At 35.6% G+C, this 21,458-nt stretch overlaps 1 protein-coding gene across 7 annotated transcripts in view; it reads left to right on the top strand.

Moving 5' to 3' along the window:
• The window catches only part of PHIP (pleckstrin homology domain interacting protein), a 145,949-nt gene that overhangs the window by 14,282 nt on the left and 110,209 nt on the right, over positions 1-21,458 (top strand). For 6 of the 7 annotated variants that reach the window (XM_064288234.1, XM_064288248.1, XM_064288240.1 and 3 more), the window contains exons 5-6: positions 3,618-3,768; positions 3,863-3,961. In XM_064288234.1, the coding sequence (XP_064144304.1) occupies positions 3,618-3,768; positions 3,863-3,961 (250 nt within the window). Of the gene's footprint in view, positions 1-3,617; positions 3,769-3,862; positions 3,962-13,920; positions 13,955-21,458 lie in introns of those variants that run through there. The other variant, XM_064288255.1, reaches the window with a different exon arrangement.

Here is a 21,458-nt window from a genome sequence, read left to right as displayed (position 1 = left end):
GAGATAGTAAGATACAGATTTTTAAAATGCCCATTCAATTTATTAATATTTAAGGCTGTTGGTGAACTTAAGATCTATTTTATGTGGATTTATGGGGGTGGAATCTAGATTGGAGTGGGTTGAGGGGAGGATGAGAGATAGACTGAGATTGACTATGGACTCTCTTTGAGAAACTTGTTTCTGAAGAGGAAGAGAAGATGGCAGCTTAGGGATTTGGGAGAAGGAGATATGAATATAAGTGTCTGGCAGGAGTTTATCTTTTTCCTAAGGGGAAACAAAATGAGCATGTTTAAATGTAGATGTTAGAAGGGAAGAAGCTAGTTGAGAGGGAGTTGGTGAACATACAGGTGTGTAGAGGGACTAATTCTTAGGGTAGGATTTCCATGAAGTTGGAGAAGATAGGATTCAAAGCATATATTGACTGGATCTTGGATGTTAACAGAGACAACTATGTTAATGAGACAGAATAGGTACAGCTGTGGGTAGGTTCATATATCTGATGGGAGTAGGGGCAGAAAGTTTCAGTTTTTTTGCTTTTTGTTTTCCTATTTTTTTTTTACTATAAAGTAAGCTAGGTCATCTGATGAGAAAATGGTGGAGGGAGGACTCAGAAGAATTCTTCCCTTGGGAAAGAGAGGATAATATAGAGGAGTGTTTGTTAGTTAATAAAATCCTGCTCTACCACCGTTTCCTGGAGGTACTTCAGGGACTGCTATGAGGGAGCAAGTACAGAATCAAGCATTGAGGTTTGTGTTCCTTGATGGCACTTAATTAAGAATAAGATGACCTGAATATTACCTGTGTTGTCAAAAATCTTGTTTGAAGAAATAAAGAATTATACCACATAAATATAAAGTAGAAATTTTTCACCTTGTTTGCTAGGACCTGTATTAACAAAATGTTTTGTGGAGTGGAGAAGTCAGTTTCTTCGTATTCTCATGTGTTCATTTATCTAACTAATAATTTATTAAATACTAAACTATCAGAGCTGTATTAAGCACTGGGTATACCCTGTGTCTTTTTATGTGGGGCATAGGCAGGTAAACTGCCAATTTTAGTATAGTACAGTTTCCATGAACTCTAAAGACAGGACGGATAGTGGTAGGACCTTTATGTGTATTTCTTTGGGGAAGAGGCTCATTCATCACTATCCTTAGTCTCACTGCAGTCTAGGTCTTGAAATATGTTAAGAAAAATTACTGTAGTATAAAAATCACTACAAGGTGCTGGGAGATGAACATTTGGGAGGGAGTATTCTGTGCTATGGGAGCACAAAGAGTATCCAACAGGAAGGGGTAGGGGTGGTGTGACTTGGAAGGCAGCAAGGCATGAACTGAGACGTGAAGGAGACATGAAAGTGTGGAGGTTGGTCGGTAAAGGGAAGATTTCTATCTCTTCTGACTTTAAAATGAAAGTTGATTTGGAAAAATTGAAACATACCAAGTCATCAAAAAAAGATTTAGTCAGAAAAAGTAGATTCATAGTATTTTATAAGAATTCTCAGGTTTACTATCTGAAAATGTAGTTTGCCAAAAGACCCTAAAACAGAATAATCACAAAATTAAGATTAGTAAGTAATGAACTTCACCTTATTAAAGTAAAATTTTTAGAAGGGATTTTCATCTGTTTAAAAAATCAAATTAATCATATAATTTTAGAACTGTAAGGGACCTTATAAATAGACCTTTTCTTTTAATTGTTATTTTTAAGTAAATTATTTTTGGAGGGAGTATAGTTTAGAGAAAAGATACATAGTCTGTAAAAGTCTATAGAGAGAACTTAAAAACACACATTTCTTTCTAATCCTGTTTTCTATTTTATTTAGTCATATTAGTGTTTTCTGAAGTGTGTTCTTGGTGAAGGTAATAGATATTATTAGAGAAAAAGGATTCTGTAGTTAAATGAATTTGGGAAATTGTGAGATAGATGAAATTAAGTAGATTTCTTTATCTCAGAACTTCTCAGAGGCTTTAATGTCAATGTGCTTTGTGAATCTCTAAAACAGGGATGTAGTCTGTATAATTGTATTACATATACTCTATCAGAGCCCCCTTCCCCCGCCCAGCATACTTCTACCAGTACTACTGACCACCTATCGTATGCCAGACTCTTACTACTGTAAATTATCTTATCAAAGTGACGGTACAGCTGCATGTTGTCTCCATGGCAGAAGTGTTTTATGGTAAAGAGTAAGGTAGTTCCTCTTAACCATATGCTCCTGAGAAAATGAGAGTGAAAAAGGCAAATAAAGTCACATTAGTTCATAGTTCATGGTAGGTGATAGTTTTTACCGCAGGAACACCCAGATGTTCCAAGAGCGCACCTTGAGAACTGCTAAACTAGATAGAGTGGGAAGTTTTTTGTAACTTGGCGCCTAATATAGAGTGATAAAATAGTATACCTTCTTCTCTTTAGATTGTTGTGCTGATATTGCTTATTTACTAAAAGACTTTCAGGATGGATTAAACAAATTGACATTTCATATTATAGCTTCAAACTCTGGCCTAAATTAAGCAGTATTTTGAAGTTGTTCCAAAAGCACTCAAACTTTTTGTAATCAGGTAGATTTATTTTATAATTGAAACTTGTTTAAATCAACAGCTGCAGTTTTGCTTCTCTGTCTATAAGGTTTTTGGTAATTAAATTATAAATTTCAGCGTATTAAATGTTCTTAAATTTTGTGATGAGAAAATAAACTGTTAAGTTTCTTGAATCCTTAATTATGCTAAAGATTTTTTTATAATACCAAAGGCACAAAACATTGTATTTATTTTGTAGTTGTATGATTTTTTTTTTGTTTGAAGTTTTTTGAAAATTAAAATTTAACTGAAATATACCCTTTTTAGGTTATAGTACTATGTATTTTTAATGGATCTGTACTTGCACTGATAGAACCTGCTTTATTTATAACTTACTACATTTAGGGTACTTTGATTCTTTAGCCTTTTTCTCTTCCCAGTGGCTTAAATGGTAGGGTAGGTATTTTATTCTGTGAGTCAAGTGGTTTCACAGAGCTTTTCCCCCAAGTAAAATGAAATGTTGACTAGCCAGACCAAGTTACTATATATATATATATGTATTTTCTTTTTTTAATTAAAATTTTATTTTTGGTGAAAGTCTGAACAGCAAAATATGCTCCCATTCCACAGTTTCTAGACATGATGACATAATGAGTGACATTGGTTACATTCTTCACGTTGTATCAACCTTATTGTTATTTCTCTTCTAGTTGTTTTACTCCCATTAACTTAAACTCCCTGTTCCCAATGTTCTCATCTGTGTTTTAAAATAGCTGGTGACCATTTGGTCTTACAAAGGTAATTATTTTAGAAGAAAGCAATACTCAAGGCCGACAGTCTTTACTTTTTGAGCCAAACTGTTACTTAGTTTAAAGGTGACTTGGGATAGTTTCAATTCAGGGTTTGAAGGGTAACTGAGGACCATAGTCTTGGAGATTCCTCCAGCCTCAATAGGTCCAGTAAGTGGTTTCTTTAAGAAAAATTGCCATATTTTAAAAATGTGTTTTATTTCCTATCAAATGAAAAATCTCTGAAGATTTAGATAGCAAAGAATTGTATCGGTTTAGTAAACATTTATATTTGTCTTTTACATAATAGGTGAAGTATTACAGACATTTAGCACCTGATCACTTGCTGCAAATATGTCATCGACTTGGACCTCTTCTTGAACAAGAAATTCCTCAAAGTGTTCCTGGAGTACAGACTTTATTAGGAGCTGGACGACAGTCCTTGCTACGCACAAATAAAAGTATGAAAAATTTCCAAGAGGATTTATGCATTGTTTTCTCACTTTTTGTCTTTGTGTCCTATCTTTGTATGCATAAAATGTGTATGTTTAATAGGCTGCAAGCATGTTGTGTGGAAAGGATCTGCTCTCGCTGCGTTGCATTGTGGAAGACCACCTGAGTCACCAATTAACTATGGCAGCCCACCCAGCATTGGTGAGTTGTTTGAGTTCATAGCCTAGTTGACCTTCTCTTAGTAAGCAGGGGTCTTAAAGGTAAACAAAAATGTTTTCCAGTTACTGTGAAATCATATTGCTATGTAATTCATATTACTATTTGTACATTAGCAGTCAAAGAGAAAAAGCTGTTAAACTCTAAGGTTTTTTCTTACGTTAGTAATATTAGTAGTGAAGAAGTCATGATAACGTGTTATGTATTTTATACACTGTACCTTATGTAGGCTAAATAGGTCATTGTCATTTTATATTTACCAAAAATTAAATGTGTATGATTAAGGTTGACTTGGTGTGGGTAACAGTCGTAATTCAGATTAGTTACAGTAATGGAAAACAAAAATAGTTTTTGATTATCTTTTAAGAAGCACAATGCATTTTTTTTTTTTTTCTGTTTTGCACTTAGAATTTCAAAGAAGAAAAACTGATGTAGGTTGAAATGCCTCCTAAATTTATTGCTTTTACCTCTACTATCTTCTTTGTCTAGTCCCTTGTCCTTTCTTTCCTGGATTACTATCACATCCTGCAGACTAGTCTTCCTGCTTCCAGTGTCTTCTCCCTCCCTTCCAGGTGATATGTGTAACCCTGTAATACTATTCTATTTAATTCTAACTTTCCTGTGTCACTTAAGGTGTAGCATAAAGAGGTTGATTAAGATATTTTAGTGATTGTATACTTCTTGACTACCGAGTCTAAACTCCTTGACTTTCAGAAGCCTTTATATTTTAATTGTAAATCCCTCACACCCCTACCCCCACACTCCTGCCTAGAATGTTATTTTCCGTCTTTCTTTAACCTGTCCGAATCTTACTTCTCTCTCTTTTCTGAATACTTAATCTATTGATAGTATCGGTTTTTGATCGCTTTTTTATCTATAGAGTATTTGTTTTTCATTATTTTACTTTTTGTCCTTTTGGTATCTTTTTATTTTCAATATCTCTAGCATAGAAGTGGCTTCGAAACAAATATGACAGTCTTTGTGTTTTATCTCGAGCTTTTAGTCCTTTAGATATAATTGTTGATATATTTGGGTTTAAATCTAACTGTTGCTGCTTTGAAGGTGATTTCTTTCCCTGGTTACTTGTAAGATTTTTTCTCTTTGGTTTTCTGCAGTTGGACTATCATGTCTTGTCAGTTTCTTTTTCTTTATCTTGCTTGATTCTTTAATCCATAATGTCTTTTTATTGAGTCTGAAAATTTCTCACCTATTTCAAAATATCATTTCTGCTCTATTCTTTTTCCTATACTCTGGGACTCCAGTTAAACATGCCAGACTTTTCTCATTTTATCTTCTCTCTGTTATTCTCTTGTCTGTATTTTCTACCTTTTTGTCTCTATGTGAGGCATTCTGGGCAATTTCCTCTGACCTGTTTTCCAAAGTCCCTATTATTATTACTAAAGTATCCTGTGTGGTATTTGTATGGTGGATAATCATGGGTGACTTTTTTTTTTTTTAACATACGATTGTCCTTGTTAAGTAGTGATTCTTATATATATTCTTACTGTAATGAACAACTACTAAGAATAACAAAGAATTTGAGACACAAGGGTATATCTGCACTTAGAAATTATATTGTGGGGTGGGGGGGGGTCGGTAGAGTAGATTTCCTGAAAGGATGGAAAGGTAAAATATCTTAAGAGATTTTCCCTTTAGGAAAGACTTTATCCTTATTATAAAACTGCACATCCATATTATAAGGGGAATATATTGCTTGTGTTTTCAACACATTGTCGTTCAGCTATATGATAGGCAATGAAAGTGTAAGAATGATCAATGGTAAATAACTTTTCTCCCCACATTTGTTGTGTGAATGATTACTATGTGCCAGGCACTATGCTAAGCATTTTCCATTTATTTTCTGTTTATAGCCTGAAATAGTCTATAGGTGTTATTATTGTAGTTTATAGGAATTATTGTTATTTTAGTATTGTAGTCAACAGAAACTGTTATTATTTTACAGATAAGGAAACTGAGGCATGGAGAAGTTTGGTAACTTGACCGAGGTCATACATTTAATGAGTTGTAAAGACAGGATTCACCTCAGACTGTCTTACCCTATTATGATATGCCATATTCCCAGTAAGCTAAACTTTCCAATGATAACATTTGGCTGGCTACTCAAGAAAATCAGTGTTAGTCTTTTTTTGGAAAAAGATACCAAATACTTATAAAATCAGATAAAATAACTTAGACCAGGTCATTGATGGTTAGACAAGTAATATACCAAGACATGGGTATTAAAATAAAACAAAAAAAAACCCATTGCCATCGAGTCAATTCTGGCTCATAGCTACCCTGTAGGACAGCTTGGAACTGTCCCACAGGTTTCTAAGGAGTGGCTGGTGGATTCGAACTGCCGACCTTTTGGTTAGTAGCTGAGTACCTAACCACTGCACCACCAGGGCTCCACAACATGGGTATAGGGATTATGATTATGGCAAAAATATCTTGGGCTTTGTGTCAAAGCAGGGAAATATGACTGGGATATTCAGGTAACATTATCAAACAGATAATTATTATACTTTTCTGAAAGATTTATTTCATTTTTAAGGTTTAAAATAAAAGTGTTTTTTTTTTTTTTAATTCCCCCTTCCATTCACATTTTCTGGAAAATCTTAGTTCTTTGTATTAGGAAATATGTGTACTAAAATGCCGATTTTACGTACTTTTTTTTTTTTTGGTATTTACATATATTTGTTGAAACCATTCAAGAAGCTGGGCTAATTAAAATGACTAAACTTACTGTAGTCATAGGCTAGTATCATGTCAGAGTTCACCTAGATAGTTAAGTTTGTCTTGGCATTGCTGTAAGTGTATGACTGATGGGATGATAATGGGAAGACGGTATTTCATCAGGCTTCCCAGGAGAATTGTTTGCCTGCAGAGTGATACAGTGTATTATTTTCAGCTATCAGAGTATGGGTCAGAAGATTTTTTTTTAATGTGAACATTTATAGTACTGATTTATTTTATCTTTGCTGTTTTCTGCCTGGTTACTCTTAAACATTTTCTTTGCCCTTTCTTTGGTCAGGTGGTATTACTAAGTGTCAATGGAAAAAAGAAAACTCTTCTTAACTTTTTAGCTTTATTTAAAATATAGATTTAAATGTGTAATATATATACAAATATTTAAATTTTGACATATATGAGATACTTTTAAAAAAATATTAACTTTTTATTTTGGAATAATAAATTATTTACAGAAAAGTTACATAGATATTTTGAAGAATTCCTATATACTCTCACCTTGTCTTCCCTAATGTTAATAATCTCACATTAAAACCAAAAACCAAACCCCTTGCTGTTGAGTAGATTCTGACTCATAGTGACCTTACGTGACAAAGTAGAACTGCCCCATAGGGTTTCCAAGGTTATAAATCTTAATGGAAGCAAACTGCCACATCTTTCTCCCATGGAGCCAGTGGTGGTTTCAAACCACTGACCTTTGTGTTAGCAGCTAAGCACTTTACTACTGCGGCAACAGGGCTCCTAATCTTATGTTATATTTCTCAAAACTAGGAAACCAATATTGGTATATTGCCATTAATTCAAACACCAAACTTTTTAGAGACTTCCCAAAGTTTTTCCACTAATTTCCCTTTTTCTATTCCGGTATCCAGTCCGGGATATCGTATTGCGCTTAGGATTTGGCCATTTGTTTATTGAAGCAAACCTCTTGCTATAACTCAGAGGACTATTTAAGATCAGGTTGGTGGCTAAATTGGATTTTCCTTTCTGAGATGATATTTTCACTCTATATGTAAACTATTACACCTGTGTATTTGGATATCTCACATTTTTCTTAAACTTGAAAGTCCCTAAGACTGAACTTTTAACCCTCAGACACTTGTTATTCCAAGGCAGAAGCCTGGAACTCGTTTTAGACTTCTCGTTCACTCTTAGGTCTATTTAGTAAATAACCAAAACCAAACCCATTGCTGCCAAGTCGATTCTGACTCATAGTGACCTTACAGGACAGAGTGGAACTGCCTCATAGGGTTTCCAATGCTGTAAATTTTTACGGGAGCAGAGTCTACCACATCTTTCTCCCATGGAATGGTTGGTGGGTTCCAACCACTGACCTTTTGCTTAGCAGCCAAGCACTTTAAGCACTGTGCCACCAGGGCTCTTTATGTAGTAAATAATACATGTATATGCTGTTTTACTCTTTTGAATCTGTTTCCCATTATCATAGCCAGATTTTAGGCCTTTGTTACCTTTTGCCTGGAGTTCTGCATCATTCATTCAGTCACGAGGTAAATAATGAGCATCTGTATAATATGAGAAACTGGACCATATGAAAAAGAGTGAGGTATCAGGATGGGAGGAAGACTCTTTAACAACCTGCATTATGCAGATGATACAACCTTGCTTGCTGAAAAGTGAAGAGGACTTCAACCACTTATTGATGAAGATCAAAGATCACAGCCTTTAGTGTGGATTACACCTCAGCATAAAACAAAAATTCACACAACTGGACCAATAAGTGACATCATGATAAAAGGAGAAAAGATTGAAGTCAAGGATTTCATTTTACTTGGATCCACAATCAACACTCGTGAAAGCAGCAGTCAAGAAATCAAAAGACACATTGCATTGGGAAAATCTGCTGCAAAAGAGCTCGTGAAAGTGTTAAAAAGCAAAGGTACTACTTTAAGGAAGGAGTAAGGTGTTTCTGACCCAAGTCATGGTGTTTTCAATTGCCTTGTATGCATGCGAAAGCTGGACAATAAATAAGACTGAAGAAAAATTGAGGCCTTTGAATTTTGGCGTTGGCAAAAAATATTGAATATACCGTGGACTGCCAAAAGAGGTAACAAATCTGTCTTAGAAGCAGTACAGCCAGAGGCAAGGATGGTGAGACTTTGTCTCACATACTTTGGACATGTTATCAAGAGGGATCAGTCACTGGAGAAGGACATCATGTTTGGTCAGCAGAAGTGAGGAAGACCCTCAGTGAGATGGATTGATACAATGGCTGCAACAGTGGGCTCAAGCATGATGATTATGAGAATGGCACAGGACCTGGCAGTGTTTCATTCTGTTGTACATAGGGTCGCTGTGAATTGGAACTGACTCAGAAGTACCTAACAATAACAACGTACTGTGTCGCTACCACTTGTCTGTCATTTTGTCTTATTGTAGTAGCTTGCATGTTGTGATGCTGGAAGCAATGCCTCTGGTATTTAAAATACCAGCAGGGCCATCCATGTGGACAGGTTTCAGTGGAGCTTCCAGAATATGATAGACTAGGAAGAAAGATGATCTGCTTCTGAAAACTAGCCAGTGAAAACCTTATGGACCACAACAGAGCATTGTTTTAGATATGTCATCGGGAGGGAACAGTTACTGGGGGAGGACATTACGTTTGGTAAAGAAAAGGCCGAGGGAAAGGGAATCCCTTGGCAAGATGGATTAACGCAATAGCTGCAATGAAGGAACATGCTGGTGATTGTCAGGATGACACAGGACCAGACAACATTTAGTTCTGTATTTACGTATATTTACATAAGGTTACCATAAGTTGGAGTAGAATGGATGGCAGCTGTCTATCTCTTTTTATATTGTATCAGGCATTAGGCTAGGATCTGGAGATACAAGCTAAACAAGAACATGGATTCTCTCTTCCCAGAACTTAGGCTGCCTGGTCCCCTGTCTCTAGTCTTATTCCTGTGTCCTAAGATTTAGCTGTAAACCAAGATTTCTCAGCCTTGGCAGTATTGATATTTTGGCCTGGATAATTCCTTGCTATAGGTGGCTTTCCTGTGCATTGTAGGATGTTCAGCAGCATCCCAGGCCTCTTCCCCTTAAATGCCTGCAGCATCCGCCCTTCTACCTTCTTCCCACCTCCAGTTGTGACAAACAAAATATCTTCAGACATTGTTAAATTATACCCTAGGGGCAAACAAAATGCCTCCATTTGACAGAGAGCCTTCAGTTGAGAGCCATTGCTCTAAACTTTCTAAAATGCAGATGGGATCCTATGCTTCCTCCTGCCCTCCATTGACTTAGAATAGTCTCAGCTCTTTTAATGTGGCATGCAAGGCTGACTTCTCCCACTTTTGCTGCTGTTTCCTCACCTGTACCTCTTGCTCCAGCTTTTTACAGCGCTTTGGCATCTCTTGTGGTCTTTTTCATCTCTTTGTATCTGCACATGCTTTATTTCTCTATGGAATGTCCCTCTGTTTTTTAGCCGTTTTTTTTTTTTTAATGAATATCTATCTACTCATCTGTTAAAACTTAAATGCCACTGGGCAGAATTAGGGAGCTGTGGTGGTGCAGTGGTTAGAGTGCTCTGCTGCTAACCAAAAGGTCAGCAGTTCAAACCTACCAGCCACTCTGTGGGAGAAAGATGTGGCAGTCCTCTTCCGTAAAATTTGCAGCCTTTGAAACCCTATGGACCAGTTATACTCTGTCCTATAGGGTTACTATGAGTTGGAATCGACTCGGTGGCAATGAGTTTAGTTTGGTTTTTGGGCAGTAGAATTAAGTACTTACTCTTATCTGTAGTATAGCTTCTGTTACATGGTTATGGCCATTTATTTGCCTTTGTTTCATCTACTGTATTATAAAGTCCTGGTGGACAGAAATTATTTATTATTCTTTATGGATTCAACCCCTCCCCACTAGTAAATATTAAATGAAAAAGCAGTAGATAATAGATGTAATTGATGAATTGGAGTGGGATGGGAAAAGTTCAGAGGTGAATGGAAGGTGAAAAATGCAATAGTTGGTAGGAACGAGAGAGACGTGGTCCAAGGATAGCTTTGAGGTGAGGAAAAAAAAATCCAGAAATGGATTTTTAAGAAAGTAAGGTTTATGAGTAGACTGGGTTAATTCATGATACTTGGTATATTAAAACCCATTTCTGCACAATTTAAGAACCCACTCTTGAGCTTGTCCCAGTGTTTGCTTATGCTATTATCTGCTTATCAATCCCAACAAAGAGCCTGTGTGGTGCAAGTGGTTGAAGATTGGCCGCTAACCTAAAGGCTGGCAGTTCAAACCAATCCAGTGGCTCAGTGGAAGAAAGGCCTGGTGAACTGCTTCATAAAGATTAAAACCAGGAAACCCTATGGAGAGTTCCACTCTCTGAGACATGGGGTAACCATGAGTTGGAATTGACTTGATGGCAACGAGTTTGTTTTTTTTTTAATCTCACCTACTTTGTACCTACAGTTCCTTGATGTAAATTATGAAAATTGAACTGAAAGTCATCAGTCTCAGGGCAGGAGACCCAAAATGTTCAGCTGCTTTCTAGCACTCTGGAATCTCTTTTAATAATATTTTCAAAAACAAAAACAAAAGATCCCACCCATCTCTTCTTATTACCAGCACCTAACTCATTTTCTGTGGAAGGAGATGCATGAGTGTGGCCTTAGCATAGCAGCATTTGCTTTCCAAGGTATTAGTGAATCCCTGGCATTCTTTTTTCTCCCAGTTAGGCACTTTAGGCCTGTTTTCATATATAGTTTACTCTTTATTTACCTATAGTAAACAGCCCTATGTTCAGCAATAAATGGGCCTGGCGGGAGATCAGAAAAGATTTAGATACATTAAAGCAGTTTCTTAAAATTAAATTTGGGGATTCGTTTAATAGATGTTTGACTTGTGAAAAAGATTGTAATACATTAATCTTTTGCTGATCACCTTGTCGTTTGGATCTTCCCTACATTTGCCATATTACCAAAGTAAATTTTTTATCTCTAGGTCCTCCATTTCTCCCTTTTTTTGTTTTCTTTTGGCTTTGCCTAGGCACTTTCACATATTTGTTGTTTTACTTATTGCTTCTAGAAGTGGCAAGGTTGCCGTTAAGCTCTGTAGTCTTGGTGGATGGGATAAGAAGTCTTGGGGAATCGGATTCTTAAAAATGTGTGAGTGTACAGAAATGTTCTTGCCTTGAAATTCAGCTTTACTACCCAAACATTCAGTGAGTGCTAAGAAGCCTCCTGTACATTAAAACAAGTCTTAGATCTCACCTACCTTTACGGTTTTGTGATTCTTAAGAGAACTAGTTTAACCAGAGGCAGCAAGGAGTCACTTAAACTAGATATAGATCTTAATTCTGTTTTAGATATGTGACCTTAGGCGAATTGTTTAATTTGTCAGCACTTTGATTTCCTGAATTGTAAAACAGGGATCCCCCCAAAAAACCAAACCTGTTGCCGTTGAGTCGATTGTGACTCATAGCAACCCTATAGGACAGAGTAGAACTGCCCCATAGGGTTTCCAAGGAGCAGCTTGTGAATTTGAACTGCCAGCCTTTTTGGTTGGGAGCCAAACTCTCAATCACTTTGCCACCAGGGCTCCAAAACAGGGATAATACCTACCATATGTGTTATTTGGTGATTTAAATGAGATACAACACAGTGAGGCATAAAGAAGATGATAAATGTTACTTTCTGCCTTTCCTTCTATAATAATCATTTAATGAATTATTTTGCTAACAAATTCTGAGTACTTTTTAAAGAGAAGATTCTTAACTTTTTATTTTCAGTTAGGGCTCTGCACTGTTTTGTTCCCATTTTTAGAACATCTGCTGAGAATTTGCATTTCTAACAAGTTCCCCAAACCAAGCCCACTGCCCCCTAGCCCGTTCCAACTCATATCGATTCTATATGACAGAGTAGAGCTGCCCCATAGGGTTTCTAATCTTTATGGAAGCTGACTGCCACATTTTTCTCCCGTGGAGCGGCTGCTTGGTTTAAACTGCTAACCTTTCAGGTAGCAGCCAAGTGCTTTAACCACTGCACCGCCAGGGCTCCTGACAAGTTCCCACCAAAACCAAAACCCACTGCCCTCTAGTCCGTTCCAATTCATAGTGGCCTGCACAGAATAGAACTGTCCCGCAGCATTTCCAAGGAGCGGCTGGTGGATTTGAACTGCTGACCTTTTGGTTACTAGCTGCGCTCTTTACCACCGTGCCCCCAGGGCTCCAGCAAGTTCCCAGGTGATGCTCGTGCTACTGGTTTAGGGATCATTTCTGAGAAACACTAGTAGAGCAGTGATTCTCAAAATTTACTGTACATAAGAATCACCTGGGGATCTTGTAAAGTATAGATTCTGATTCAGTATATTTGGGGCAGAAATGCAAATTCTCAGCAGGGGTTCAAATCAGAACTTTTTGGTATTTTTCCATATTGCCAATATTGTATTTGACCTATTCTGCAGTTGGTAATTTCTTAAAATTTATTCAATCAGAAATTTTTTTTCCTAGCCTTTTACAATTTTTTTCCTTGTATGACTATACTTCTTAGTTAATTATTAGAAAGATAGTTTTATTATTATTATAAATCTCTAAGACTTAACATACAATTTTAGTATAGAATGAATGCAATGTAATGTATAACATTTACCATTTAATTATTTTACATAATTGAATAAATTGTTAGATAACGATAATATCTGGTTTCTTTCCTGTTAAGTTACTCCTTCCCTAATAGTCTTTATCAATCTTGTACCTTCCCTGCCTTCTACTCTTGTACTTTATCTCTGGTTAGTATCTACTCAACACTTACTTAAATACATTTATTTTGAACTGTTTATTTTCTCAGTAACCTCAGTTTTCTACTACCATTTCATTCTGTTTTCGAGGTCTTAATTTTAATCTTATATTTTTGTAATTTGTGTTGTTTGTTTCTGACTTACGTATATTCTTTTTTACTTGAGTCTTTGTCTTTTAATCTGTTCCCTGAATGATCTTCGTATTTCCCTTTGGCACAATCATCATCTTTTTTTTTTTTTAAACTTCTTGCCCTTCCCACTCCTTCCCTCTTAAAAACAGGTTTACCTGTAAGAGACTCCCATTTTTTTTTTTTTTTTTTTGGAAATAAAGTTTTAATGTACATTATGCAACAGTTTTAATATATAATGCAGACATTTACTTATATTCTTTCTTTTGCATAAATTCATTTTCAAAATTATGATTGACAAAAAAAAAGGGGGAGAAACTTTGAAGAATGACAGTTTCCCTAGGTGAGTTTAAATTGTTGCTGTTGTAGTTATGTTTTCTTTTGTAAATAATAAGGTGAAGTTTGTGTTTAGATTATAGATAATGGTGAAGGATTTCCCCTGCTCTGTGTGATATGTGTGGCAAGCAATTCCAGTATTAATTAGAAAATACTAGTCACTTCCTCTTTTAGTTTGCGTCACGTATTTTTCCAGAGTGATTATTGGATTTGATGTTGAATTTTCATATTTGTGTAAGTGAAGCAAATTAGCCCATATATTCTTTTTAGGCCTCTGATTTTTTATTTTGATTCTCAGTGGTGGTTCTCCGAAGTTAAGGATTCGAATGGTTTTTTTCTAGATGTCTTTTGAAACTGGAAAGTCTGTGACCAGCAATGGCTGAGCAGTTAAAAAGCAGTTTGTTCTGCTCCCTAAGGAAGCTCCTTAAGGAAGATACAGGGAAAAAAATGATCTCCTAAAAAAGCCTTTTAAAAAAGTATTTTAAAAAAAAAAAAACCGAAAAAGTATGTTTAGTCAGACTTACTTTTAAAATATGTTAGGATTTGGATGTTTAGAGGCAGTCAGTATAGATGCTAGTACGTAATGCCTTTTAATTTATAAAACATTTTGTCTCATTTGCTTTTCATAGCAGTGCTGCAGAATACTCTCACTTTATTTTGAGGAAACTGAAGCTTAGAGAGGTAGTAACTAACTTGGGTTATATTCTTGGTTATTTTGCTTCGTATCTTATATATTTAACTTTAAATCATATTTATGTAGTACCTGGTGCTTTGCCTTGTCTGTCAAATTTTTTGATCTTTATGCATTCAAGTTGTATCAGCTGTGTCCATTTACTGGTTTTGGTATATGCAGCTTCTGAAATAGGTCTCAATATATGGAGTAAAGACAATGAAATATGTTCTTTGAAGTTTATGACTTACTGGGTAAATACCAGTATTTAAATTTGAGAGAAAATGCTCAATTCCTTGAGAAAACCTTAGAAATCTCTTGATGTCAAACTGATTAAATTGTTTCTAAAATGAAATTTTGTTTTTTGAATCCTTTGATTTCTTTTGCAAAGTTGGCTTTTGCTTTTAGTTACATCCCTTCCCATTCATTCTCATTGTAGTTGAGAGATGAAACTGCAATAAATTATCCAAAAGCAAATCTTAATATTTCCACTCCCTCCCCCCTAAAAATCTTAAAGACCCTTAATATCTTCTCTGTAGGCTGTAGTCCAAAACGCCTAACATATCTTGGATAGCACTCTGTAGTGTGCCTCCTGCCTGCCTTTTCAGTCTTTTCTCTTCACACTTGGCCACCCTACATTCTATGTGCTAGCCATACTGGACTTTTTTATGTTGCTTGAATGCTTTGCTCTTTCCAGCCTCAGGCCATTGCACATGCCTTTCCATCGACATTCATGTTTTAGGTATTAGTAAATGTCAGACGTGTACCCTAACTCCCACTTCCTCTCCCCACAACATGTTTGAAACCCTTTGCTGTGCATTTCAAGATTTCACCATACCTTTTATTTGATAACACTTATTGTTGTAAGTCCTTGTTTCATGTCTTTCTTCCCTGCTAGACTGCATTCTCTATGAGGGTAAGTACCATGTCTTTTTGTTTTCATTCTCCCATCCCCTGTACTTGGCCCATGTAAACAAAAACCAAACCCATTGCTGTTGAGTTGATTTCCACTCATAGCGACCCTATATAATGCCGGTAGATGCTTGTTGACTCGAAATTGAAGTATGTCAAAATGTTTGACTTGAAAAAAAATCTGTGTAACTTTAAACACATTTGTTCAGAGGAAAAATGAATTTTTTATTTAACAACTACTAAAGAAACATTTAAAAACACTTAAAACTAGCATTAGATGAGTTTCCAGGAAAGAAAGGAGCAAGAGTAAATATTCATATTCCTAGTGATTATAATGGCTGCCTCTTTTTTTTTCTTTTAGTTCTTGTTACGTACTCAGTTTATGAAATTTTTGGCTTAACTCTTGGAATCATCATTCTTCACTTTCTGTGTTTTATTTCTGTTAGTATTAGGGTTTCCTTTCCAGACATTATTCATCTTTGTGGTTCCTGCTAAATCTTAAAAATGTGGTATCTTTTAAATAGGAGGTAGAGCTAAACACCAAAATTGAACATGTAGCGATTTGGAGGGTAGCTACTGCGCATATTAATTATTTTAGTTACAGTAGTAAAATAAGAAAAGAAGCTCTCATGGACATTTGTTTACTATTCGATTTCCCATTAGTTTATTTTTTTGGTGGACAAAAAGCTGATTATAGGATCATCCTTCTAATGTTGCAACCCCCTCCTACTTTAACTAAAGTTGGGACTGTTAATAGTTCATTACGGTTGCAAATACTGTTTGTCCTGTTCCTATGTGACTGGTGCAGGATGATATAGACCAGATGGTGCTATAGAAATAAACCAATCTATGTTGAATTGTTTCCCAGATTATCTCTGGTTGTCAGATTATGAATATTTTATTGTCAAATTATGGATATTTATGTTATAACCCCAGAATTACTATAACAAGCTTTTCCATTGTTGCTCTGTAATGAATTAAAACAGGTCCCTCACAAATACAGTTGAACCTGAACTGTCTTCAATGTGTTTCCCTTTTACTTGAAAAACTCAGTGAGAAGGATCTTACAAACAAAATTGATGGCCCGTTTTAGCATTTTGTGGCTTTCAAATGAAACCAGATATGAATTCTTTTTTAATAACATTTTCAATCCATTGTCAGATAGGCAATGATGGCCATTCTCTCTAGCGTACTATATATTCATATACTTTAATATACTTTAGTATTTTTATGATTAGTGTAAATTCTGTACATCTTTATCCCTTAGTCTATTTTTATGAGTCTTTGAATTTAAATTAATCTATTTTGATGTTTTTTCATATTGCTTTTGTGAGATAGATTAAGCCATACTTTAATTTTAAAAAATTAGTTTTTACAGAAATAAAAAATGAAAAAATTTAAAATGAATATATGCTCAATGGAAAAAATGTGGAAAACAGTACAGCTGAAAAGCCAATCAGTTTCATCACTTGTCTGCTATTAATATTTTGGCATGTTTCCTTTTAGTGTTTTTTCCTAACATCTGTTTCCATAGGCAGTGTATCACAGTTAAGAATGTGTACTTTGGCATCAGATTGCTTGAGTGCAAACCTGGGCTTTACCACTGGGGAAGTTACTTAACCATTCTGTCCTTTTGTTTCCTTATTGGCAAAAATGGTGATAATAGTAACCACTTGAAAGGATGGGTGGGGATTAAATGAGAATATATGTAGAGTGCCTACAACAGTGCCAGGCACACAGTAAAGCACTCAACAAATATTAGCCATTATTTTATAAACCTTTTACACGTCGTAACTGTGCTCTCTGGCCTCACCTTTATTGTATGTCGTATTGCATTTGACATTTACTCACATTGTTAATTGCAGCCGGTAATAAGACTTTTTCTGTCGTCAGATTCTTGAAGTCCTTCTAATTAGAAACCTCCCTAGCTTTAAGCCCTGGTGGCTTTTCTCTTCCTTCAGAGCCATTGTCTCAAGGTATTTGACTCCTAGCTTTAGCACAGCTTCTCTTTTACAGAATTACAATTAGCTATCTTTTGTGACCCTGTAGTCATTTCTCCTTTTCATTAGAACACTTTTGTGGTTCTCTAAAACAAACAAACAAAAAAACTTAATGTAATTTTATGCCTTGTTAAATACTTTATACCACACAGTACATTTATCTGATAGAAATTCTGGCATCACCAATACCATATATAGACAGCTGTTTGTACTTGCAAAGAACTGTGAAGGTCATTTCTACAGAAATTGACCTCTCAGTGTCTGTTTATGAATATAACATTATTTCATTTGGAAAACTACTCATTTTCCTATATTTGGGGATAGCATCAGTTTAGAATTTGTTTTCATGTGTTCTTATGTGTTTGTCACTATTTTTGTAGTTTGCTCAAGCTTAGTTTCAAGTATTCTCTTTAACTAGAATCACAGTTAAAATTAGTCAAAACCAGGTACAAAAATGAATTTAATGAAAATTAGTAAAAATAACATTCTGGTAAAATACTCGGATGTTGTTCCTTACCTAAGTACTCATTTTTCTGTATTGGAAAAGAGCCCAGGTTGTACTGAGGTACCTTCTGAGTTATTTACTCTGTCTTCTTTTTGCCTCTTCACCTAATTCTGCTGTCACAAATACTTATTCTTCAGGTTTTGGAATCTGCACCCCCCTGCTTCTCCTTGCACACATTTTGCTGCCAGCAGGCCTCTGCTTTCATGAGTTGGCAGAGATTGTGGGCATTAGTTCTGGGGCCCTCTAGTTCTGATTGTTGAGGAGTTGCAGCTTTCTGCACCACAGTAGATATTTTATAGTATGTGATATTGTTCTAGCAGTTACAGCAACAGTAACAACAAAAACTAACCTCTGAATTTTTGCTGATTCATAGTAATTTTAATTTTTATGAAATGATCTTTTAAAAACCGTGGTCACTTTGGATCTTGGATAATTTATTGCAGTTTTACCATGTGCCATTGTCCATTTTGCAGAGTGCTTTTGGAGAGAGGTAATGGTATTTTAATGGCATTTAATAGTAAATGATATTTAGTTCTTTATTATTTACAGAGATTTATCAGGCATTTTTCTAATGTCTCTTTTAAAATGTTAAAATGCACATACTCTTTTGTGGCAGCTACCCAGTGTTTTTCTCATGAACTTGATTCAGTGGTATAGGTTTTTATAGTGAGAAAAACAGGTAACTTTAATTGCTATATTTATCTTTCTTTTCCTAGAAATAACTGCATTAAAAATGGACCCAGCTATAGGAAGAACATGCTGTGTTCCTGGATAGAAAGATGTCAGTTGTTTATAAGTGAATGAAATTCAACTCATATATCCAACAAATTGATTAAAAAAAAAAATCTTTCAGTGATTCTCAGATTAGATGATACATTAAGACAATCAAGAATAAAATTACTTTAAAATAGATTCATGATAAGGAGATAGATATTAAAACATCAGATTATAAAAATGAAGATACCTGGTTGTGAGGTGCTGTGGAGTCAGTTTCAACTCTAAGCGACCCAATGCGACAGAGTAGAACTTCCCCATTGGGTTTTCTTGGCTGTAATCTTTACAGGAGCAGATCACCAGGTCTTTCTCCTGTGGATCTGCTGGCAGGTGGTTTCTAACTGCAACCTTTTGGTTAGCAGCCGAGCACTCACTTAACTGCTGTACCATCAGGACTCCTAAGATTTTGGTACTGGCATGTAAATAGACTCAGGCATGTCAGTGGCTTAGCACAGAAGTACATAATTTAATAGAAAAGGAAAGGATTTGTAAATGAAAAGTCTGGGCCAAATGATTGCTCGATTGTGGGAGAAAACATCTTTGGAGACTCATTTTATGATGTGTACTAAAACTGCAGATATATGAAGAAGTTAAACAAGAAATTTAAATCACAAAAAAGTAAAAGAAAATGTAAGTGGATATTTACCATCCTGCTGGCTGAGTAAGAGGATTCTTCATATTAAAGCAGTAAAAGAAATCAGAAAGGAAAGCAAAAATATTGATTGAAAAGACTAAAAATTTGAAAAATTGTAGCATATCAAAGAGAGTAATAAAGCCAAGTGTATGTAGAAAATGTTTCTAGTTATGTAACTGGAGAAATTGAAGCTTAGAGAAAGTAACTTGCTTAAAGCCTCTACCAGTGTCAGGTTTGAACATAGGTCTGCCACACTTAAACCCTGTTTCAGTCCCTGGGTGGTGCAGACTGTTAAAGTGATCATTTGCTGACTGAAAGTTTGGTAATTCAAGTCCACCCCTAGGCGCCTTGGAAGAAAGCCTGGCAATCTACTCTCATTGAAAATTGGTCATTGAAAACCCTATGGAGCATAGCTCTACCTTGACACATCATGGGGTGCCATGAGTCAGAATCACCTCAGTGGCAACTGGCTTCTTTTTCTAAAACTTTTTCATATTCTGAGGAATACAGTATAGCTGTTAAAAAGCTGTTGATGATGAAAACCTTTGCAAAAAAGTAATTGCTCTAGGTGATAGAATTATGAATTTTTCTTGTTTTTTCTAAATTGAGCGTGCATTAGTATTGTGATTAGAAAAATACATCAATCCTTAAAAATAATTAGATGTGATCTAAGAAAAAGTGACTTATGGCAGAATTTGTGAATCATCATCTTCATAAGAGAGTAACACACAAGAACCCGCAGGCTGGATACTACCTAATTTCTAATTTTAAGAGATCAGCGGACCTTCTGTTTATTTTTAGTAATTAGTTCTGTAGACTCGTGCACATAGACCATTCTTCAAAGACTCTTGTGAATGATTCACTGTGAATGACACTTTTCACTATTTTGTTCCTTTTCTTCCTTCAGACTTTAAAGGGGCTGATATTTCAAATCAATAATGAACAGTGATTTCTGCAAATTTGTTTTTCATTTATTGGTCTGTTTTCGAAAATTGAATAAATATACACCCACTCATCACTTGGTGACGTGGTTAGGTTACAAAGACCGGGTCGTTTTTTGAAAATCGATGTTATACGAAAATGGAGGATGACAGCATTATTACATAACTACCAAATTACATCATTACATAACTGCCAAACCACTAAGAGTCATGGCCCAGCTAAGTTGACACATAACCTTAACCATCCAGCCAGTGTTATTTTCACCTTGCACCTTGGGTTTGTTATTGCCAGGTGTACATTGTTAATGCACGTAATAGTCGTATAAAAAAACCAAAAACCAACCCAGTGCCGAGGAGTCGATTCCGACTCCTAGCAACCCTATAGGACAGAGTAGAGCTGCCCCATAGAGTTTCCAAGGAGCGCCTGGTGGATTCGAACTGCCGACCCTTTGGTTAGCAGCTGTAGCACTTAACCACTACGCCACCAGGTTTTTTATACTATTGTTATAAATGCAAGATGTCGGATAACAAAGTAGTCGATAAGTGAGGAGTAGGTATGTTTACTTCCCCCCCGCCAATTTAGTTAAATGAAGAATCTACTTAGAGATACTCTGGATGTATAATTTGTCAGATGAAGAGGTCTCCCATTTTTGTTTTATTTCTAAACCTAATTTTTTTAAACTAATGTATAATTTATTCATTAAGTCAATAAATACATACTGATAATCTAGTAAGTATCTGCTGCTGTTGTCAGTTCTTAGGTTAATGAAAGAACAAAACATAAAAATTCTGCCCACGGGCAGTTAGTTTATCATGTTCTAGTCAGGGGAGGTAGAAAATAAGCAATGTATGATAAGTATACAAGTAATAAGTAAATATATATAATAAGTAGATGTATAGTATCAGATGGTAAATGATGGAAAAAGAAAAAGTATAAAGCTACATAAGGGGTCAGGAGTTATGAGTGGGGGAAGGGAATGGGCTGCAGTTGTCAGTGGGCTGATCAGATTAGGCCTCGTTGACAAAGGTGATGGACACATGAGAAAAGACTGGAAGGGTGTGAGAGAATTAGCCA

This window comes from Loxodonta africana, chromosome 1 (genome assembly GCF_030014295.1).
Source record: "Loxodonta africana isolate mLoxAfr1 chromosome 1, mLoxAfr1.hap2, whole genome shotgun sequence".
NCBI classification, from domain to species: Eukaryota; Metazoa; Chordata; class Mammalia; order Proboscidea; family Elephantidae; genus Loxodonta; species Loxodonta africana.
This window is presented reverse-complemented; position numbering and strand designations above follow the sequence as displayed.